Below are 23,496 nucleotides of genomic sequence, written 5' to 3'. Positions count from 1 at the left end.
AACCCCTCTCTAACACCAATTTCTCATCTTTTTATCTGTTAATTCTGTATGTTAGTGAACACCGAGGCATGTCTTCCAGCCATTCAAAGGACTCTTTGAGCTTTCTGGGAGGCAGAATACCACCGGAAGTCGAGTCATTGTCAAAAAACTTGAAGGATGTGGACCAAGAGTTGTTCCGAAAAATACTGAAAGGTAAATAAAGTCTAAAACAGAAAAAAATAGCAAGAACTAAATAATCGTATTATATTGTGTCTATTCGAATACGTACCCTGAAACAATAAAACTGAACGCCTTTTGGTGAAGTTTATTGTGAAACTGGACCAATAACAGTATCCACAGTAGAGTTGTGACCTCCTCAGCCTCCCAGGATGTTTATGTCGTGATAAGATCTTCTGCTGATATTCGGACCAAGTGTTAGCAGTTGAAGATGCCGGATAAGTGCATTTAATGTGACTGTGAATGATTCCCTGTCCAGCTGTGGTCAGTGCCCTGGAGGGAAAGGACTGCACAGAGGGGATGAAGTCCATAGCAGAGAGCAGTGTCATCCCGCAGGAGAGGCTCTGTCACATCGTAGCTGGGATCCACAGACTACTGTCTGAGGCCATCCGCATCCCCACAGCGTTACTTAAACAGGAGGTGAGCTGATGCTAAAGCACTGGAAATTATATTCACTGAAACAGACTTCTTAACTAACATCTTCATTCCTCTTCTGTGGTGCCTGATGGGGCATTGATTAGATCTTTAAGGAAGATTTGAAGGAGCTAAGGTGAGGGAATCATTTTTTTTCCACACCTCTCTTTGTTTTCATTTATTATCTCCGCAACCCCACCCCCCAGATTCTGAAGAGGTTATTTCTATTGTGTTTTTTCTGCTTTTATTAGAATACCCGAAGACTTCATCACAGATTTCTCCAGTGTGGTTTTTGGAAATCGGTATGTTGATTTTACAACCTCAGGCATGTCCAGGATCGGTATCTCAGAGCAGTGCTACAATCAGGTTCTATTTCCTGTGCTGTTTGTGTTTTCAGCCGTGCAGCTCTAGAAGCGGCCGCCTCTCAGAAGGATCCTCATCTCCCCACACTTGAAGAATTGAAATGGAGAGTGGATGTTGCCATTTCTACAAGGTAAAATACTAAACAAACTGCAAAAACTCTTTACATTGGCAATATGTGCAAGAAATCTTTGTTAATGGTTAACTGCCTACTAACACAGTGTTTTAAAGCTTTCCTGGAACAATACCATCTCTTACCACCGTCTCTTACTTGCAATATAGAAATAAGTCAGGAAGAAGGGTTTAGTGAAAGATTACAAAAGATTCTACTGCACTCATTTTAAAGTCCTACTCTTTAGACTTTGTGATGATGTTTTTGCTTTTCTGTGTCGAAACAGCTCTTTAGCCCGAGCGCTGCAGCCTTCTGTTCTCATGCAGATGAAACTTTCAGATGGGAGGTTTCAACGCTTTGAGGTATTTAAACAAGTAACCTGTTCCTGATTGTACACACAATACATTCTGACCCACAGTCCCCTTCTTATTCTCATTTTATTTACTTTTAATGACGATACCAGTACCACAGTATAGATCTACATGCCAAATTTCTGTGCATAAAACCACAGTTCAGAGGGTTTTTTTCTCTTGGTCTTTTGGCTTTTAAGAGTCTTGTTGAAAGTAATAGTTGTTCAGAAGACGTTGACGGTTTCCTCGCCTCTTTGTCTTCCCAACATCATCCAGATGTTGGGAAGACAAAGTGCCTGCATGGATTCTCTCTTAGCACTGACATGCTTGTTAGGTTAAGTGGTAGTACTAATTTCGCTGTAGGGATAATTATGAGTATGAGCGGTTGTCTTGAAGTATTTACGAAAATGGATGGATTTAACAATACCTTTTAAATTCCTGAAAATGTCTTATGCATTAGCAAATCTCCAACAGAACAACTACAAAGAAACGAGTCAAGGTGTTGCAATGGTCCAGCCAACATCCAGACCTGAGCATGACTGAAATGCTTCAGTGGGATCTTAAGAGTGCTGTGAATTAACAAATGCTCACAGACCTCAATGAACTGAAGCAGTGTTGTCAAGAGTGGGCTGAAATAGATAAATTCACCCCCACCCCCCCAAAAAAAAAACTTTAAGTGGTTGTTCCCGAGGGTGAATCATGGGATGTACTTAGTTTTTCAAGGACCTGCATAGAGCCTTGTAAAAACTGTTGGCTCTTAATGTCAGTGAGCGAGGATATCCTTAATATGGTCATCTCAGACACAGTTCTGGCTGTGAGCATAACAGCCCCACACACCTGCTGCTAAAGGTGGATGAAGGTGAAGCCAGAATATCAGTTAAACAAGAGGGTGGCCTGAAACGGGGGAGACCCTGTGCCAGACAGTGGAGGGGAACTGGGTTGCACAAAGTCCTAGTACACAGATAAATAAAGATTACATTTAAATGTAAATCATGCAAAGCTACACTTAAAGTATGCATTGGAAATGAGTTCATTCTCATGAGCTAACCATTGAAAGATTTTCTTTTGAGAAACCTGTTAACATCATATGGATTTCTTTTCTCCACATGACTGATGATGGTTGTGCACTGTAGTAGTTATTCCTGGATTATCACAGCAGAGTGTTAAACATGTTGGTTGTAAGCCAGTGGGCTAATGTAGGTCTGTTTCAGTTATTGCATAACAGGATTACAGAGGAAGTAACTTTTATTAACGGCAGCCTAACCTACAAGCCGTCCTTGACCAAGTGCCCCTGATACGTTTGCAGTGTTATTTCTGTGCTAATCAGCTTGCTTGTGCTTATTACAGATATTGTTTTGTTAGATGCTAAAAAACAACAGTTGCATTTCTGAGTCTTATTTTTTTTCTTTTATCAGCTTACAGAAAAAAAACTACAGTAAAAAAAAAGCCTGATATCCATTCACATAAATGCAAAAGTGTCACTTTTAAAACAGGAAAAAATGAAGAATAAATAGATGCACTCCACCAGGATGTGCGGCAGCCTCACTGCCACGGTGTAATGCTATAGTACGTCTTATTCAGCAGGGGGCGCCATACTCCGCATCAGCCTCAAAATGACAAACTAGAATCCACAACTGCTTTCAAAGCTGACTACCAGTGTGGTCGGAGCAGAAGCAGGGACGAGGACGCCTACTACGGATGTGCAGCGATTACGTAATCAGATTACAGCAGAATTAGAAGATAAGCAGCAGCAACATTCGATGTGCAGTTTTTCTTTATGGGTGCAGCTCATCTCCACCTGACGCATGCTTCTCTGGAAGTGAAGGGAGGATGAATAGCAAACAGACGAGATGACTTCTTCCTCCTTCAGCACACGCTTCTTAATTAGCACTTGTGTCTGTTTGCAGTCTGACCGCTGCAAACAGATGGTGACTCACACGCAGCTTGAGACTTAAACACAGGGGATGACAGGGACAGAAATTAGGGAGGCAGCAAATGAAACTCTGGGCTTAAGTATTAGAGCACAGCATTTTGCAAGGAGTCCATCTACATCCTTTAGGTAGAAATCCAGGTTTTTAATGACTTTAATGGCTATTTCTTGCATTTTTAGACATTCAGACACACAGTAAACAGCTGTGGAATGTGGCTGTGTGGTTATTTTTAATGCTGAACACTTTGTGGGTGTGCTAAATGTTCTGTGGTCTTTTCCAGGTACCTGTGTCTAAATTCCAGGAGCTTCGTTACAACGTTGCTTTGATTCTCAAAGAGATGAATGATCTGGAGAAGAGGAGCATTCTTAAGATCCAAAACTAATACACCATCCGGAGCTGATGTTTATGCTAATTCATCTCTGCTCAGTTTTTAAAACTCAGTGGAGCTTTTCTACATTTTTTCATACGATGTTATGCAAGATAACGCTCTGCACGTCATTATCTTATGCTCTGATGGTGTTGGCATCCAACATACTCGAGACAAGCACTTCACCTCCTACCGTGTATTTAAAAATCTATAAAGTTTTTTGTTCTCGTTGTGCATTAGTCTTTGATGTTTGTGTCACATTTGAAAGTCCTGCGATCCCACACCTGTGCCAAAATACAAAAAAAGTCAAGTGGGCGCTCGTGCACGCTGGTCATGTGATACACGCTCCTCTTTGAAGCAGAACGTTTTGTTCCCTCACCTCTGGGACTCCATGTGACAAGAGGTCGAAAAAATTATTTAGAAGTCTTTTGGCTAAAAGCGCAACCATAAGTGTAAAAAGTAATTTTCTTTTAACTAAAAGTTTGTCTTGTTATGTGTTTGTTTTCCAAAATAACATTGAGATTTTTTTTTTCTCACTGTTGAACCACATTTCTGTAATAACATCTGTCGGTCACTAAATTTGTAAGGAATGTTTGATCTGTTCAGATTCAAACTGTGTCACAGAAATAAGAGTTAGATGATAAACTGTAAACTTCAAATGCTGAAAGTCATTGAAATGTATTACAAAGAAATCGTATGTGTTCTTGTGACATCTTTTTACGTGAATGAAACTGATGTTTTTGATTAACTGCAGCTATTTTGTAGATTAAATGGAACTCGGTATCATTTCACTCTACTTATTTCTATTCTTTCAATGACAACATGAATGTAAGTGAACGAATGTATGGTGAGGGAATAATAGGATAGTCCCAATTTGAAAGTATTATAAAAGGAAACAAAATATTACTAACCACGATCAAGAAACACAGAAGGAAGGAAAGTACAGCTTTAGTCTGTGCTTTTCTGTTAATTTGGTGTTGTTCTGCGTGGGCGTGTCTTTAAAGTTTGCTGCAGGCAGCAAAGCATTTAGGTTAAAATATTATGCGTGATGTAACATATGGAGTTGCTTTAGCTTTGTAAGTTTGATCATTTAACTTCATCCATCCATTCGTTTCCGCTTATCCTTTTCAGGGTCGCGGGGGGCGCTGGAGCCTATCCCAGCTGTCATAGGGCGAGAGGCAGGGTACACCCTGGACAGGTCGCCAGTCTGTCGCAGGGCCAGCACACAGAGACAGACAACCATTCGCACTCACTTTCACTCGCACATTCACACCTAGTGGCAATTTGGATTATCCAATTAACCTATCCCCACAAGTTGCATGTCTTTGGACAGTGGGAGGAAGCCGGAGAACTGTTACGAGTTCAAAATTGGGGATGGAAACAAGAGAAACACCACAATAACAACACTGGTCCGGTCGGGTTGAGTCAAACGATGATTTTAATGATCACACGCGTGGGAGATGGACACTGATGCAGACAGCCTCTGATCTCAAAATGGTGGAGCATTGCTCAAACTTTTATAGCCCCTGGTGCCTCCACCTTATCATAAAAAGCCTAAACATTCGCATGCTTTCTCTCACATGGCGCCTAAGCTACAACCTTGGCTCCCTGTTTATCTGCTCCTGCTGAGATGGGGCAGAAAACTCCAGTATGTTCTGTTCTCTTCTAATCAGACAAATAAGGCGATGACTTTCTGCGAACAGTATTCCTTATAACTCAACAGTATAATGCATCATAAACAATATCATTCATTCACAACAAGTCAGCAATTTAATGTAATGCAAATCAGTTTAACTAATGTAATAGTTATCAGCTTCTTCTAATTCAGGAGAATAATGCAAACTAAAACTACATAATAATTCACAATCTTTATTTCGGGGTCTAACATGGCATAAAATAATATCATAATTTTACAGTACCCACGCAAACACGGGGAGAACATGCAAACTCCACACAGAAAGACCCCGGCCTGATGGTGGAATTGAACTCAGGACCTTCTTGCTGTGAGGCAGTAGTGCTAACCACCGTGCCACCGTGCTGCCCTTTTAACTTCATATTAGACTATAAAACGAATGAGTTGCTGGATTGATCGGGATCATGATGCTAACACAAAGTTTAGCGTGATGCTCTGCTTAACAGACCTACAGACTGAACTTCATGCTGTCTCCTCAGGGCAACATTAAAACAGATGTTAAGTCTAAGCAACATAAAGAAAAAATGCTTTGTAATGTACTATTTTTCAGTTGGGATAAACTAATCCCATTGGTGAGCTAAATGAAAACTTGTACGTTTAAGCTCATCTCCTTGAATGCCTCTGTATCATTTTCAGTGCAGATGCTATTTTTAGGTCTTTTGTTGGAAGTCCTGTTGGGTTTCCCTGTAGTTGCCTTTGCAACTACAGGGAAACCCAGTAGTTGCTCGCCTGCTCGATCTCCTCCGGTGAGTGAAAACTTAAAACAGACAAAGTTGAATGAAGGCAAATATGCTGAGTAGTGGAACTGGTGAGTGACTGTTACACTCACTCTGAGCCCTAACACCATGTAGACGGTTACACCCTGTGGGAATGAACTCACACTGTGATGAATGTTAAAAATTGAGATTTAATTTCCCTTTCACCCCGTATACATATATACTAATAAGATGGTGGATGCTAATATTGAATTATATTGAAGTTTGAGATAATGAAGTCAGCATGTGCACAACTAATTAACTTTTAAAAAATCTTTTGGCTCTGTATGACATCACTGAGGGCAGATATCCTCAGTCAGACAGCTCTGACTTTGAGCACAGTAGCCCCATCAACCCTTCTGGTTGTGAGGGGCTGCCAATCAGAAGAAAGCTGGCTTAAAGTGGGAGGAGCTAGAGTGGCTTGTTTCAAAGAGTGGGTGAACTGAATAAAAATGTGGAGTTGACAATGAGCATAACAGGTCCCAATAAAAGATCTACACAGAGCATCTTTAATAATTACAGTTAATAATAAATACTATGCAGATGTTATGTTTTTAGTATTTTGATGGGAATATTCTTTATAACAAGGCTTGTTCTTAACAATCCCATCTGATTTCTAATTTAAAAAAAAAGACCACAAATTCATCCTTACAAACACAATTCTATCTTTAACCAACAAACAGACCCACTGAAAAGTCATTTCTCTTCTTAGGAAAACATTTTGAGAAGAAAAAAAAAATCAAAAATGTTATTTTCATAGTCACAAGTCTCAGTACATCCAGTACCTCAACTTCACATTTCCAAGATCAAATCAGATTAAAGACGTTTGCTACAAGCGGTCCTCTCATGCCTACAGTATCATTAGTCTGTGTTTATGCATTCTTTCCCAAATGATCCAATACCTCATAATATATTTTCACTGTCAACAAATGAACAGTGACTCTTTTAGAAACTCTCAAAGTGCAGACTTGGCAGCCATCATGCAAATATCCAGCTATCTCTCTATCCGAGCAAGACGTTGTTTAAAAGTCTGAAGAGGTGACTTTGAGGATAACTGTGTCCTAACTGAGCAGGCTATCCAACGTCCAGACGGTCTGCACTGGGGTTGACTATTGGCCTATTTAGAGGCACCCAATGACAGTTCAAGGTGAGAAGGAGCAAGAGAATCTCCCACTACTGTGTGTGCGTGTGTGTCCGGGCAAAGTAAGCATATGTCCACGTGCTTGCATAATATTCTGCCCATGTCCTGGTTTGCATATATGTCAGAACGTCTGTTCCTGCATGTGTGTCAGCGTGTCTGTGTCTGCTGTGGTGTGCAGGCTCACGTCAGCCTGCGTTTCTGTCTGTGTGCGGGATTGAGTTCACAGGCCAGACTGGCCGACCTACTGAGATCGACACCGACTGGCTCGCTCGCCGCTAATCCCTGCTCACACACACTCTAAACGCCTTTTAGCACACAAGTTTTATTTCAACCCTACAGGAAATACGGCTGATAGGCTTCAGGTGAGGCTAATAATACCACGTAGGCTTGTATCCAAAAACATGCAGAAGGCAATCCCTTAACTACAGTCCTTAAATTCAAGCCTTAACCTACTTCTAATTATGGTTAACTCTGAACACCACCCACACTGGCCAGAAGTCATAATTAGAGGATGATGACAAATGCCCTTTAGTAGACTGAAATAACCAAAGGTGTCTTTTATTCCTCCATCAGAAGTTATGTAGTCTGTCATTAAGAGTGAGCTGATACAATACTACACACCTGCAGTCACAAAGAACCTGCCATACTCTTCAGACCTATACCGTAGTAGAATATTATCTGCTAACATGTCATTTTAATAATGTGCATCAGTACAAAAACACTTTAAGGTGCTACTGAGCCTTGTTTTTGTCCTTGTGCAAACACTTTTATGCAACAATCTCTGGCTAATCTTCAAAGCTTTGGCGAGCTGTCACAGTTATCAAAGCAACCCATCTTGGCCGTGTCACAGTTTGATATCTTAACATCTGCTCTTTTACGCCTTGTGTCACCATCTGAGGATCAATGACAGGATGTGATGGGGTTGTAATAATAATTAACAGCTTTGTCATCAGATGTCAGAGCCGAGCGGTTTCCCCGCAGTAATTATTGTGCTGTGAGCTTCACATCTGTGCCAGCCGACAGAGTCCACTCACATAGTCAAAGTGCTTCTCAGCAAAAGCATTCATTTCCCAGTCTCCCTGAGATCCGTGTGTTGGACATGTAGAGGATACATATTTCTCAGACTGCCTTCTGTCAGAACTCTGTGTTTAGATAAAATTACTCCAACTCCTCCAGATCAGTGACAGAAGTCATGGATATCTTGATTTTACAATTAAATATTATACAAATACCACGTGTTAGGGAATAAAAACATTCTAAATACGCGTCTAAATATGTGGGTACACCTATCTAAAGGTGCTTAATAAAGATTCAGGTCAGAGGTCACAGTAGGTATCCAATTTCCAATCTGTATGGAGCATTATCAAGTTTAAGATAAGAAAAATTAGAAGAGGAGATGGAATTACAACTTAGTATAAAGTGACAGGGCCTTCAATGCAAATCTGTGGTAACAGTGTCCAGCGGGGTCAGACCATCTCCAAAACTGCAGCTCTCATTCTGCAGCAGTCAGTATTTATCGAAAGAGGTGAACCAGCGACAGGGTCATGGAATGCCAAAGCTCACAGATGCCCATGTGGTTCAATCCAACAGACATTTTACTGTAGCTCAAATTGCTGAAAAAGTTGATGCTGGTTCTGACAGAAAGATGTCAGAATACACAGTGGGTATGGGGTTGCATAGCCACAGACCATTCAAGGATCCCGTACTGACCCCTATCCACCAATAATCGGGACTTGAGCATCAGAACTGGACAATGGGCAATGTTCTGCTGGGAAACCTCGGCCCTTCCATCAATGTGGCTGTAAATTTGACACGTACAACTTACATAAGGTTGTACATGTCATTTCTAAAGACCATGCAAGCAGGATTTCCTGATGGCTGTGGTCTCTTTCAGCAAGATAATGTGTCCTGCCACAAAACAGAAATGGTTCAGGAATGCTTTGAGGAGCACAACAATGTGTTTGGGGTTTTGACGCAGTCTCCAAATTCCCAGGATCGTAGTCTAATTGAGCATCTGTGGGATGTACTGGACAAACAAGTCTGATTCACTGAGTCCCCACCTCGCAGCTTACAGGACTAAAAAGATCTGTGGATGACATTTTGATGCCAGATACCACGGCACAGTTTCAGGGACCAAGTGGAGTCCATGTTTCAATGGATCAGGGCTGTTTTGGCAGAAAAGGGGGACCGGCACAATAACAGGCAGGTGGTTCTGATGTTATGCTGCTTCTAGAATCAATTTTCAGGAAACACAATATTCCCTTTCATTGTTTTGCTGATGACATCCAAATATATTTCCCTATTAGATTTGATGCCTCTATCCCACTGACGCTTCTGTTTAATTGTCTATAAGATAGCAAACACTGGTTAACACTAAATTTCCCCCCTTAATGTCAACAAGACCAAAATGATTGTATCTGGAAATTGTCCCTCATCTGGACTGGTTAATGGATGTCCCTGCCCCCCTTGTTTCTTATTGCTCCTCTGTGTTGGTAGTTTTTTTTTTTAAATGGCTTTTACATTCGAAATACAACCGACCACAGTTGTTAAGACCAGTTTTGATCATTTACATCAAATTTACAAAGCAAAATCCTACCTTCCTCCAAAAGACCACAAAAAATACATTCACCGTCTGCATTTCTTGCAAAATATGGAGGTCAGTACCTTTTAGTTACGATTCCATGACCAATGGTTACCTTGAAGCTGGTAACACGTGGGAAACCTCCATATCTTATCCGTTTTATGGTGGCAGTGTGTGGGATGGGTAATTGCAGCCACTAAAATCACGCAGTAAGGAGGTGATGGCTAAGATATTGTGTTTTCTTTTGTTCTCTTTTTTAATATTTTGGATTTTGTTTTTCCTTTATTTTTGTAATGGGAAAAAAAAAGGAATATGTGCATTTCTTTTTTCTTTTTTGCCCAGAAGTTAAATAAAAGAATATTTATGTAACTCAGTTTTGTTAGACACATAACAAGATGCTGACAACAGCTGTTAGCAGGGCATGCATTTGACAGTTTCTTGTGTAAGCTCAACTGGAACAGGAAGTAATGTTCTATAAAATTCCGCACACATGGGTTATTTACTTTGGAATGCCTAAATGAAGAAATCTTTTCTATAAGAAAATGTTACTGAAAACTTGAACAAATTAAAGCACATTTTAAAAACAGCCTGACATGCTCTCTTTTCAGATTGTCACTAGTATGAGATAGTATGAGACACACTAAAATACATGCTGAACCATGTCAAATCTGTGACACTACAACAAATTTTCATACTCTTGGTCAATTGAGATCGATTACATGTCGTCCCACTAAATGGTGTCATTCTTTGGGAACCCTGGTCACTGTTTACAAGAAACCAGCATGCAGGTCAGACATCCCGCCCCATGGCCCCGACACTGAAACTGTTACATGGCAGATTGTTTTGTAACAGTTTTCCAAACTCGTCCAATGAGAACAGCTGGCCGGCGTCACGTGACACAACTTTTACATAACAGTTTTTTTTTCACCTCCTCGCCATGGTCCATTGAGAATAATATCGGTCCTTCCTGGACTAGGGCATGAACGTGCAGAGTTGTCAGTCGTTTGCAGCGGAGGGGACAGACGTGAATGGCAGCAGCTGGGGTGCAGACATGCACCACGTAGATGAGCTGATACGCTTCGGACAGCCTGCTCTGTATGGGGACGGAGAGTGAGAGCATGCTGCATCTCGCAGCAGAGGCTTTCAAGTCGAAAAACTTCGACCTGGCCGCGGACATCTACGAGTGCCAGCTGGCGTGTCTCGGAGATCCGCAGAGCCGGCGGGAGCTGATGGTGAAGCGGGCTGACGCGCTCGCGTTCGGGGGGAAATTCACGGAAGCGTTTGATGTGTACCGGCAAGCCTCGGAGATAGAGAGGCTGAGACCCACTCACCTGGCCAACCTCATAGAGTACCTGTCGGGTACTATACGGAGGCAAGACGAGGGTGAGAGGCAACGGGGCAACCCGTGTAGGGCAAAGGAGGCAGGTGCGACTGTATGCCCGAGAGCGGGTGCCACAGGTTGCGGGTATGAAGACTTCTCCTGCCGGATATGCCTGAGCTTTCTGTTCGAGCCGGTGACTCTGACGTGCGGTCACTGCTTTTGTAAAAAGTGTCTGGAGAGGGAGAGGAAAGAGAAAGAGCGACCGGTGGTGTGCAAGGAGTGTAAGAATGTCTCAGCAGTGAGCGACAGCCTAGGTCTCAGGGTGAATGTGGTCCTCAGCAACCTGCTGGCCAAGTGGTTCCCCACCCAGTACCAGGCCGGCCAGCTGAGGCGGGAGGGCAACGCACTGTACGCCGAGAAAAAGATGGAAGCTGCCCTGGAGAAGTATAACCAAGCAATACTCGCAGGTAAGACACCGAGCTGCTGCTTCTTATTCTTATTCTTACTAAGAAGCAAAAAGAAAGGGTGTGTGTGTGACAGGGCTGCTGTAGCCTACTTCTGTAACTTTCCTATTATTCCATAACAGCATGTCAGGTGTGTTTATGTGAAAAGTACAGTAAAATAACAAGGTCGAGCTGTTCCACATTTATTAGTGTCATAATCGTGGCGGTGACACAGCTAGCCACCTCTCTGCTGGCATCTAAGAGTCACATCGCCATGTGTTGGATAACAGGGTTATGTGGGCTGGGCCAGTGGACCAAACATTGCGTAAGCACGTAACTCCCCCCCCCCCCCCGCTCCCTCATTGTGTAACGTCAAACAATGGATCAGGCAAATGTAGGTCAAGGGTATTATTGCAGGTCACCGCTGGGCACACCAGCGCTCAGTTTCTGTTTTTGTGTTTTGTTTTGTTTTAATTGGGAAGAGCTTGGATGGTGATAACATAGGTGAACTGTGACCTTCAGACAGGAATCACTGGCAGTGAGCTAGGGGCAGTCCCCAATTTGACATTTTGCTGACATGCATTAATTTAAGTAGCATTTAAAGAGCCATATGCCCCTTCATTGTTTTCCTATTTCATCAGTTAAATGTAGTGATTAACACAGAGATCAAACTACAGCCCTCTGAGTCTTGGATCCTTAGTCTGTCCTCATTTGACTTTACAGCAGTGTGCAGCTGTAGCTCAGTCACTTAATAGGCTAGTTGTGTAAGTTTGGAGCTACGTGTTTCTCCTTTAAAAAGTGTGCCATATTTTCCATTGCTGACTATCTGACAGCTAACAGGCAGAGTATTTTTGCGTTGCATAAGGACCGAACATTTCTGACTACTGGGTTCCCACATTTATCTCAAAGCAGGAGTTTAGCTGGAGAGCACCCACAGTTGTCAACTGGGCTTTTTGATGATTCAATGTGGTTCTAACATGTTTTCCTAAAGGTGTTCTGACAGATCACAATTAACAAAGGTTTTCACTGAAAGAAAGTTCAGGTTGGAGTTGTCACAGTTGCAGAAACTGAGTTCCACATCACCTTATTCATAGACAGATGTATGTATGTTGGGTTTTCCTGGATCCTGGATGACTTCTGTGCATTTTCCTGTTATTATTTTTGGCTTTCTGTCAAAACTAAACCCCACCTCTTAAAAAAAAAAAAAAAAAATAGAAGAATATTCCTTTTGGGTGGAAGGCCAAAATCCTCTGTGGTGGGGGTCAAAGTTTTCAAGCACTGGTTTGTTTTTTTTTTAAAAAAAAAAAAAAAAAAGGAGGTCAGTCCTTTGGGAAATGGACTTTTTTTTTTTTTTTTTTTTTTTTTTTTTTTTTTTTTAATTAGGGTTATGCTTTCAGAGTAATGTTGGCTCGAGGTGAAGATCAGGCCCAAAGTTGCATTTAGGCATGCTGCAGTTAAGCCTGGAGATGGTCTCCAAAGAGTGAATGCCAGTCTAAAGAGTTATAATTAGAGCAGGTCTGTGTGATATGTATCTTTGTGTGTAAGCATCTATGTTCAGCAAGGCTGCCTGCAGTTAACCACAGTGCTAATCAATCTTCCTTCTGTGATGCTTGTGTTGTGCCTGACACCTGTGCAGTTACAGGCCCTACTTTGGCTCGTTCTGTCATGTTTGGGGCTCCTGTGTTGGTTTCTTTGAGTGATTTGCTGCCTGTGCCCGTAGCGAAGTCGGGGAAATATCTCCTTCCGGTTCCCATAAGGCTATCAGTGGTATTTGCATAAGTTTTTCACGTTATGAAACCTACAATGTGGGTGACCTTGATAGTACTGCATGGTTTTGTAAGGCAGTCATTTTTTTTTTTTCTTAACACGTTTTGTAATGTGGAAACGAACCCATTTTAAACATTCACTCAGTGTTATAACATGCCAGCGGATACTGTTTAAGACATTTGAAAAGGGAAAAAATAGTGGTCGTTATTTATTTCTATTCTATACTAGGCTCAGATCTTACAGGGAACAAGGGTATATTAATAAACAGTTAATTATCCAAGCCTTTTATTAAGCATGCTGGCTGCTCATATATGCGGTATGTGTCACCTCAGTGTAAATTGATATCAGTCAACAAGCAGTCTGAAGATGTTTGTGTGTGTTATGTTGTCATGTTAACATGTTTTTGTTTATGTTTTGTGTGTCTGAATGAAAAAATATCGGCTGATGTATCGGAATATCTGATTTTTAAACTGCCAAATATAGATATGGGTATTAAGAATAATCTATCGGTCGGGCTGTTGGTTTTAAAAGAAGAGATTAAAAGAATTTATTTTATTATTTTAGAAGCTAAAACTAGAATATATAGAGTTCTTGTCAGAAGAATTATTTAAATTATTGTATAACTGGTCAGTAGTCTGTTCCTTAAATGATTGCTCCTCCATATAACTGTCAAATAATCATTACTGTTTTTAATTGCTGGCTGAACAGAAAGGCCATTTAAATTCATAACTCTGGGCTCTGGAAACGTTTCCTTTTCTTTTACAGTTTAAAAAAAATATTTTATTAGAAGAAGAAAAAAAAAGTGGAAAACATTCCTAAAATTTTACAACTAACGGTTGCTCGGGTTCTTCTCTCCAGCACCAACAGACCACATACTGTTTAGTAACCGCTCCCAGATCCACTCGAGCCTGAAACGACACGAAAAGGCTCTGATGGACGCTGAGATGGCCTGTAGACTGATGCCTCACTGGTCCAAGGTACAGCAGAGAAACTGTAGCTTTTAGTTCATTATATTAAAAACTTGCCCTAGTGTAGTAGCAAAGTGAATAAGCTGCAACATGCTGCATGTTTCTTTTGTGTACAGGGTCACGTTCGCAAGGGCCAGGCCCTGGTGTCATTGGGCAGGAGTGAGGAGGCTCTAAGAGAGTACCTAGTGTGTCTGTCCATAGAGCCTGACTGTAAACTTGCTAAGACTGAGGCTTACAAGGTAAATATGACCACTGTTATCTTGTGACCTGCCCTACTGCACATTAAATACAACAAATCATTTAATGTTTTAAGGGAAAACATTAAGTGTGTATTTGCAGTGTCATCAAAATAATGACATAATGGCTTATTTTCCTCTTTCAGATCCTGAGTGATCTGCTGGCTCCAGTCAGAGATCAGGTCCCTGAACACATCTCTGACTACACCAATATACTGTCTTCCAGAGCACACATCAAAAACAGCATCAGTGCTCCCTTCCATGTAAGAGATGTTCCACGTCTGGAAGTCAGCCCATCCAAATCAAGTCCACATGAAGTTTCTCTTTAATTTATTTTCTTCTTCTCTGCATCTTTACTCTCCATCCTCAGACCCTTAGTCCCGGATCACTGTCTCCAGAGTCTTATCTTACCTCGACTCTCCCTGCACCAGAGAGGTCCCCAAAGGAGAATCAAAGCAAATGTCAGGGGAGGACAGAGGTCAGGAGGTTTGACCAGTGCTTCCTTACCAAACGGAAACGAAGGATTTCAGAAGAGGAGGCAAAGGTGGAACTTCAGGGGAAGAACAACGATCACAAGAGATCCAAATCTGGTGATTATACAGCTTTGCACAATCACACGCTGTCATATACTATTAGCAACTTCAGCATTGTATTTATTGTTGATTACCTCTACATTTAGAGCCAAACGAGGAGCCGGAATATTTGAGCTCTGTGGATGACGACCTCTTTGACCCCGCAGATCTGGAGTGTCCTCTTTGTATGAGGTGAGAGCAGTTTGATTTACAGCTAGGTTTACGCAACTGACACTGGACACGCAGGCTGTGTAGGGCCAGAATGCAAACACACTGAATCTTACGCTTTAAATAAGGCATTTTATTGCTGTTGTAGTGTATCTTACCCTTGTTTGTCCGTGGTTTTTCACTGTTTGTGTGTTTCCCATCTAGACTGTTCTATGAACCAGTGACAACACCGTGTGGGCACACTTTCTGTCTTCAGTGTTTGGAGAGATGTCTGGACCATAACCCAAAGTGTCCCCTTTGTAAAGAGGATATGTCTGAGGTAGGTGGCACGGGAATTCAATAAACTCTTCAGACTGACCGTCCACATTCAATAAGGCCTGAAGCAATGATTACCAGCCAGGGGTATAATTATTCCTCTGCAGTAGCAAGGTGCTGTGTGGAAAGATACATTACCTAATATAAAGAGAAAAAACAGTGAAATTATAGAGAATTTATGAGCTCTGAAAAGGTTTTGTGAAGAATTTAAAGTAACTGTATAGATAAGCAATAATGAAAAATTTAAAAAGCTTGTTATAGGTATGGCTAACAGTTAAAGTTTGCTAAAAGATATGCTTTGTGTGTGTGTGTGGGGGGGGGGGGGGTTAACAGTAGGCATAAACAAAAGTAATTATTAGCTACACATGATAAATAAAATGTGGCTTAAACTAGCTAGCTGAAATTCTGAAATAAAAAGTTGGAAAACTGGTAGACGTTTGGCTAGCTATTGAAATGGTTAGCTAGTAAATGAATAAACATTTCTGATCACAGCTGAAAATAAACTGCAGAAACTGATCATTTCACATGATGAATGGCAAATGTAACAGTGTGTGTGTGTGTATGTATATATATATATATATATATATATATATATATATATGAAGAAAAATAGAGGATGGATGCTTAAGGTATTTGGGTTTAAAAAAAAAAAAAGACAGTTATGCTAATTGATAAACGGTCCGCTAAACATAATTGCTAAGGCTAAAGCTGAAAGTAGCTCGAGATCTTGTCTAAAACAAGTTCTGCTAAGGATATTTGATGTTGGGGAAGGTGGTGTCAACTTATCCCACAAGTCTTTGGGGGTTATTGTAAATTACTGATCTAAGGTGGATTACAGAGTTGGTAACCTAGCATATTAATGAATGTTGAGTCTTTACAATATTGTTTATATTGTTGTAGAAACCATGTTTTATATAGTTTGGTTCATTTCTTATGCTCCAGTAATAATGTCATTGTCAGGGCTTTGAGCATATTTGATTTGTGGATCCCTTGAAACCAGTCAGACTAACAAGGTTGTGGGACAACAACCACAGGAGACATCCTTATTGTGTCATTCTGCTGCTGTTAACATATTCATTGTGTCTGTCTCCAGTATCTGGTCCAGAGGAAATACTGTAAGACGGTAATAACTGAGAACCTGATATCGAAGTATCTTCCCTCTGAGCTCATGGAAAGACAGAAAATCCACCTGGAGGAAATGGCTGAGCTCTCCAAGTAAGTTCATATTTCCCGCTCTTCTCCACTGTCTTATTATCAGGCTCTGCTTATATTTCTTTCTCCCAGCAAGTCTTTTGATGGATTGCAGCTTACGTGTGACATTAACATTTTGAGAATATCCGCGGCTGTTTGACCTACTGACCTACAACTGACGGCACACGTGTCCGACACAGTGAGCTCTGAGTGTTGGTCATTCAGGCTTCAAGTGTCACTTTCCTGACGGCCGATGCATAAATTAATTCACTCTCACGTTAACCAGTGTCTTTTACATTTGGCCTAAAGTTCACCTGGAGTTTAAGTTAACTTTTTTTGTTGTTTTTTTTACAAAAGATTTTCATTCATGTTGAATTTTTAATTGAAAGTTGTTGTTTTGTTTTGTTTTTGTTTTTTACACGATATCTCCTCCTTAATGAAAATAAAAGACTTTTTTTTTCCGTGTCTCCCCTTAGTCTTAACAAGAATGTGCCTATATTCGTGTGCACCATGGCCTTCCCTACTGTGCCATGCCCTCTCCATATCTTCGAGCCCTGCTACAGACTGATGATTCGCCGATGCATGGAGACGGGTACCAACTGCTTTGGCATGTGTCTGGGAGATGACCTCAAAGGGTTAGTACTTTGACTGCAGCTGTGTGGGGTTGGTGTCGGACTATGAATGCACATAATGTTAACTTGCTCCCTGCGCTTTCTCCTTCGGCCTCCAGGTTTGCCGACTACGGGTGCCTACTGGAGATCCGCGATGTCAAGTTCTTCTCCGACGGCCGCTCTGTTGTGGACACGATAGGCAAACGGAGGTTTAAAGTAATTCAGCACAGCGAGAGGGATGGCTACAACACAGCTGACATAGAGTACCTGGAAGATGTTAAGGTATGAGATGGTGGGGGTTGTGAGCTGGGAGAGTGAGAGATGACAGGATGAGCTTAGACTTTATAAGGTGTTATTAACATCCTGGTCTGAAAACAAGTTGATGCACAAGTGTCTGAAACTAGCATTCTTTCTAATGGCCAGCAGGGGGCAACCCATGTTGTTGCAAAACCAACACCAACTGAAAAAGAAAAGCCAATTTCATAATTGATTTATAACCCGAGTAAACATTTTCCAATTATTTCAGAGCCCCAGTTGCAAGTTTCAAGTCTTGTTTAATCCAGTGTGATGCTCATTTATTAAAATATAATTTCATTTAGAAGAAAAAAGAAATGATAAAGCAGGATACAGTATGCTGTGGCTACTTTGGGATTATTCAAGCATGCAGTGCCCCTCCGTTACTCAGCCAGAAGCACAAGTCAAGCTTTGCATCTGCTTTCAAAAGATTTTATGGTTGTAAGAACTAGTCTATAGATGTATGCAGCAAAGGTTTTCCACCTGGAGAGTTATTTAGAGAAGGATGGTGAGCTGCTGCTAAGATGTTAAAGCTCAGAGGTGTTGTTGTCCGCAGGTGGAGGGCGTAGCAGAGCGCGAGCTGCAGTGCCTGCATGACGTGGTGTACGAGCAGGCCGTGTATTGGGTCAACTCTCTGAAAGCTGAGCAGAAAGCTCGCATTGAAGGCCACTTCGGACCAATGCCTGACAAAGACTCTGAACTTCAGGTACACACAGTCTGTTTCTTTTATAGCTTCTATTTTTATATAGTGGGACTAAAGTATCCAAATTTTTCTTCTACTTCATTTTGCCCTTTAAAACCATCTCACTTGTGTGTTTTTTGCTTGCAGGCCAGCCCTAACGGTCCCTCGTGGTGTTGGTGGTTACTAGCAGTTCTTCCTTTAGAGGGCCGAGCTCAGCTACCGTTCCTCGCCCTCACGTCTCTGAGAAACCGTCTCAGCGGCATCCGCAAGGTGCTGCTCTTCATGTCGCAGAACAGGAGCCGGTGACGCGCGCGCCTGACCCTAAAGCAGCAGTTGACCTGCTGTTCTTCCTTTTTGATGCACAAAGAACTGACGCTGATGGCGTCGCACCTTCCCCGTTCCCCGCCGATGTCATCCAAGCATCAACAGCAAACTTTAACTAAGCAACAGTTGAGATAACGTGGATCTGAATGAATAACAGACGCCTTCCGTCATCACTTTCACAGAGCAGCAGTCCTGGCAGACCCACAAACTCGAGCTGTGTTCAGACAGGTCGGGGAGTCTGGCATCACAATTGTCTGTTTGAAACCATCAGTTGTCACGCTGTTACATCACTGTATTTCGTTGATCATATGCACATGCTAGGTGTACTTTTTTTTTTTTTTTTTTTGTGTATAAGAAAAAGCTGCTGTGCTGCGATCTCTTAATCTGCCCAGATTGCTACTCTCACCTTTCTGTCTGTCTGCCATGTTTGCAGTTCTCTGCTCTTCCTTTTGCCACACTTTGCAGTTTGGTCAGAGCGTCTTCTAAAAAGATTTGTCAGAAAAACCCAATACGAATGTCATATATGTGCTTCCTGTCTGAACATCGCCTACAGAGCAAAGACAAATGATCCTCCCAACGAAACAGCCTGCAAATCAAATCATAGCTGGACATGGCGAGTCATTTAACCGACCATGTTTGTCTTTAAGTGTACAAATGAAGAAAGATCAAACCTTAGTATGAATATGAAAAATGTACTCTCCGTACATAATATACTCTGTTTACTTCATCTACTCTCTTACCACCTTTAGTGTATCTTGCAGTAATTAGTCCATCAGCTCTTCCGTCTTTCCTTCATGGCTCCTCCCTTCTTCCTCTCTCATTCAAACGAATAACAAGAGAATCAGCTTTTACGTTGGTGTGCTTTAAAAGCTTTTTGTTCTTGTTTTATTCTTTTTTTTTTTTGTATGTTTTGACATTGATTTCCGTTATTTATTCACAGTTTTTATTTATGCATGCAGTGACGTTGTTTACATTTCACAAAAAGAGAGCTGCTCACGTTCCAAAGTCCTCCTCTTTTTTTTTTAATTTAATTTTTTAAAACTCCACCTATACGCAGCTTTTACAATCAAAATGTGGCACCAACATGAAGCTGGCACGCCCTCAAACCAAACCTTTTTCTAGATGATGGCTGGTGATCCACATTGATTATGTGTGTTGACTTGAACATATTTGGATCCTCCTGCTGTGAGAAGCATCATTCAGCATCATGGACTCATTACCAACAATATTTGGAGTTTGATGCCATTATCTGCTAAATGTATTTATTCAGTATTTATTTGCACTTTCACATCAAATAAGGGAAACGAACATTGCAGGCAGAAAAAAGCAAAGTTCTCTGTTTTTGTTTTTTTAATTAATTTTTTCTTTGGTAAAGGGTGACGCAACAAAACAAAACACAACTGATGTTTTTTGTAAAGGCCGGTGCCTTCCATCCGCACACAAAGACGATGGTGTGGATCCAGTTGTATACCATTTAAACCAGTTTTAATGGAAAGTTGTTGCTTCCAAATAATAAATTCACAGCAGCATAAAAAAAACAAACAAAGCAAAAAGCTTGTCTGGAAACCTGCCATCATATTTTTGAGAAAAAAAGTTGTTTGAAAAACAAACTAACATCGAGGCCTTGCTGATGTCTGTGACGCGACTGTTTTTACACGGCAAAAGCCGGTCTCTGACAAACGCCGGAGACCGTTGAGCTTTGCCTTTAGGTTCTTTTGTTTTCTATACGTGTGTTTTGATTTCTACATGTTTTTACGTCAGTTGTATTTGATGATTTTCTTCACTTACCGATGTTTCTGCGTTTCATGTGTGAGAGCACTGGGAAGGCCTAAGCCCTGTCATGAGGCTAATACGACGTGGCTGATAAATAATTTGTCGATAAGGCGTTGATACACTTGCAATATGACAGAGTCAAACAGCAATAATTGGCCGTGTATTGTGTCTGGCATTGTAATATGTTATGTTTAATTCTTACAGAAGACTGCCTGAACAGATATTTGTACAAACAGATATAACATATAGTCATGTTATATGACTGACCCTCTGTTATGAATGGTAACTACTAATAAAAATGATAGCTCAAACTGGACAGGAAAGGGAATAGTCGTCATATAATCATGCATTTGTGTGAAGGTGTCATGCTTGAACCTTTTCACATTAATCAGTCTGGAATATTTAAATAAAGGGAAATTTGCCACATATTCTAAAACAGCATGAGGAGCCAGTTCTTTAAAAAACATTAAAACAAAAATCACAGAAACATAGACTTTGGTTTGATATCTCTGAACGGTCTTTCATTCTGGCAGCAGTTTTAGTGCCTTAACTTTGAATTCTTCCATTTTTACTTAAACTGCAGGTGCAACTATGGTGATGTGTTGTGCAATAACCTGGGTCTCTCTTGATAACATAGCATATGTTGTTGCAAATATCACCCTGAAAACTGAAGTTTCACTTCGCAGTAAAACCTTCAACAGCTGGTGCATTTAACTTGAAATAACGCTATGCACTGTGCTAATTTATTCCCATACAAAGAACAAAGAAGAGTGGCCAAGGCAGTTTGTAGCATTACCTTGGGACGGTACACTGAGTAGGGCAAATCTCTGTTGGTGTTTTTGGTCACTTGGCCTCTTCAGCAGGCTGCCCCACTGATGGTGGCTGGAGGTCAAAAGCTCTGCAAACCAACCACTGGCTCCACGGCTGATTTTTGGCATCTAGTAGAACTTAGTGTGACGTAATACCAACGTTTCTTGTCTGTCCATACAAAAACCAACCAACTACCAATAACCACTAATGTGGGCTATGTTTCTATTTTCTTTATATACTTTGGCAAATGTATATTTTGGCTTTCTTGCTGAGTGTTCAGTGAAACCAGACAATTTCCTCTGGCAATCGGCTATTTATAAAGTTAACCGTTAGCTTAGCAGTACACCCCCCCGATATGCCTCACACTTTGTGTTAAACACACATTTTAACAATTAATTGAGCAGTCCCTGATTAATTTATTCCCACTATTTACTTTTTATTCAAATCTAAGATGACCTGTTGCTAGCTTTAACTTTTAACGCACAAACAACATTTCAAACGAGTCATGACAAGAAAGCAAATATAAAATATATTTAAAAAATGTCTAAATGAGGTTAACGTCAGTGATAGGGTAATTGTTGGGACTTAGCCAGTGGTAGCTAAATGCTACAGCCCAATTTATTATTTTTAAAGCACACAGCTTCCTCATGGCTACATTAACTTTAACTAGAGGTACTCAAATTATTACAAATTTTTGTGGGTTTTGAAATTGAATGATGGTTTTGTCACCATGGAGATTCTGTATGCTCAGTCATTCACAGAAGCGAAATGAGAAAAGATGGAACAGCACCGGTTACATTGTCCCGTTGTCAGGGATTGAATCCTTAAAGGTCAAGATGAGTTTAACTGTATCACTTTGATATATTGTAGCAATCCAAAAACTGTGATCATACCAGTCAAATAAAAACTTTTTTTTTACTAGTTTAGCAGAGCAGACAGGCCTGTCCTGTAGGCTCAGAAATGGTTCTCAACATGTAGAAGAAAATACAAATTTAGATCTTCCAGCCATCCAGCTATGCAACAGCAACAGGATGTGTCTATTGCTCACTGATTTCCTGACCTTTCATAATTCAAACACTGACTTATTAAGGAAGTGTAACCGCCATCCTATTTGAGAACTTCCAGAAAGGCAGAAAAATGCTTCCTAGTTTCTTAACAATGTTGTTTCTTCCATGTACAGTTGTGAGACTTTAATCAGTAGTCTACTCTTTTTTTTATTTGTGCCCATCAGTCTTCAGATCATGAAACATGTTAGCTTACAAAGCTGTAATATCAAAGGTTTCTGTGTGATGTATTTGAAAAGTGGTTCCAAATGTTTGGTCTGATTTAAGTAGCAACTAATTGGTCTTCCCTAATGGATCGAAAGCTTCTTGGAAAAATACCTGGCTACTGAGGCTGTTTGTGAGCTAAAGCACAGACGGTGTCCAGAAAAAAAGGGCAGGAAGGAAATCATTGTCTTGGTATCCTGCCCTGTCTGTTGCTAACCTCAAGAAATGTTCAAGCCCTCCTTCGCTTTTCAAATGTACGAACAGACTTCAGTTACTTCATGGCCTGCTTCTTTCAAATGTTATCAAACTAGAACTTCATAACCTCTAAATTTGTCCAGGTGAAGCAAGATGAATGTATGTATGTCTTGACATTTCTTTGATGTTTTCTGTTCACATCAGTTACTGATAGTAAAAAAAAGTATGTAATAATTTGCAGAGGTACAGTCTGAAGCAGGAAGTCATGAATAAACTAAAAAAGATTTTGTTCTTGATTCTGAACAAACTCTGGTGAGGACAACAAGTCTGACATCTCTTTATTTTGTGTGTGTTTGTGTGTGTGTGTGTGCGCATCTGTGATTCTTAGACAATGGCAGTTCAGTTTACTTGTTACATGGCAAGATTTGTTCTGAGGCTTGTCACCTTTAGTCAACAGTTCAGGAGGAAAGAGAGGGCGACAGAGCAGGAGCACACACAGCAAAGGCCGCAGGATCAGACTCAAGCAAATTATAGGGAAAAGTTATTTTTTACAAAAAAAAAAAAAGAAGAAGCTTTGCTTTAAAACCATGATCGTTTGGAAGGACATAAAACATACAATTCCAGCTTTCAGTCCCTCT

General features: G+C 40.9%; 2 protein-coding genes across 2 annotated transcripts; both read left to right on the top strand.

Annotated features, from left to right (window-relative positions):
- Nucleotides 1–45: 45 nt before the first annotated feature.
- commd5 (COMM domain containing 5) lies at nt 46–4,546 on the top strand. Its single transcript, XM_040016637.1, has 7 exons — nt 46–192; nt 476–636; nt 738–766; nt 882–932; nt 1,028–1,123; nt 1,389–1,464; nt 3,664–4,546. Exons 1-7 carry the CDS (start codon nt 69–71, stop codon nt 3,763–3,765), a joined length of 639 nt encoding a protein of 212 aa, XP_039872571.1. The 5' UTR covers nt 46–68; the 3' UTR covers nt 3,766–4,546.
- Nucleotides 4,547–10,843: 6,297 nt separating this feature from the next.
- Nucleotides 10,844–23,183, top strand: LOC120724426 (LON peptidase N-terminal domain and RING finger protein 3-like). Its single transcript, XM_040016633.1, has 12 exons — nt 10,844–11,708; nt 14,310–14,428; nt 14,536–14,658; nt 14,802–14,918; nt 15,026–15,245; nt 15,335–15,419; nt 15,600–15,714; nt 16,804–16,925; nt 17,378–17,536; nt 17,632–17,794; nt 18,363–18,512; nt 18,636–23,183. The coding sequence occupies exons 1-12, from the start codon at nt 11,018–11,020 to the stop codon at nt 18,792–18,794; spliced, it is 2,223 nt and encodes a 740-aa protein (XP_039872567.1). The 5' UTR covers nt 10,844–11,017; the 3' UTR covers nt 18,795–23,183.
- The last annotated feature ends 313 nt before the right edge of the window (nt 23,184–23,496 follow it).

The sequence above is a fragment of the Simochromis diagramma genome, unplaced genomic scaffold (assembly GCF_900408965.1).
Source record: "Simochromis diagramma unplaced genomic scaffold, fSimDia1.1 OVJJ01000685.1, whole genome shotgun sequence".
NCBI lineage: Eukaryota > Metazoa > Chordata > Actinopteri > Cichliformes > Cichlidae > Simochromis > Simochromis diagramma.
This window is presented reverse-complemented; position numbering and strand designations above follow the sequence as displayed.

Bases quoted from the DNA above. Each gene is read 5' to 3' on its own strand.
- commd5 (XM_040016637.1), top strand. From the start codon at position 69: ATGTCTTCCAGCCATTCAAAGGACTCTTTGAGCTTTCTGGGAGGCAGA. The intron at 193-475 runs GTAAATAAAGTC...TTCCCTGTCCAG, and splicing joins GTTCCGAAAAATACTGAAAG to CTGTGGTCAGTGCCCTGGAG. The intron at 933-1,027 runs GTATGTTGATTT...TTGTGTTTTCAG, and splicing joins AGTGTGGTTTTTGGAAATCG to CCGTGCAGCTCTAGAAGCGG.
- LOC120724426 (XM_040016633.1), top strand. From the start codon at position 11,018: ATGGGGACGGAGAGTGAGAGCATGCTGCATCTCGCAGCAGAGGCTTTC. The intron at 16,926-17,377 runs GTAAGTTCATAT...GTCTCCCCTTAG, and splicing joins GAAATGGCTGAGCTCTCCAA to TCTTAACAAGAATGTGCCTA. The intron at 17,537-17,631 runs GTTAGTACTTTG...TTCGGCCTCCAG, and splicing joins CTGGGAGATGACCTCAAAGG to GTTTGCCGACTACGGGTGCC.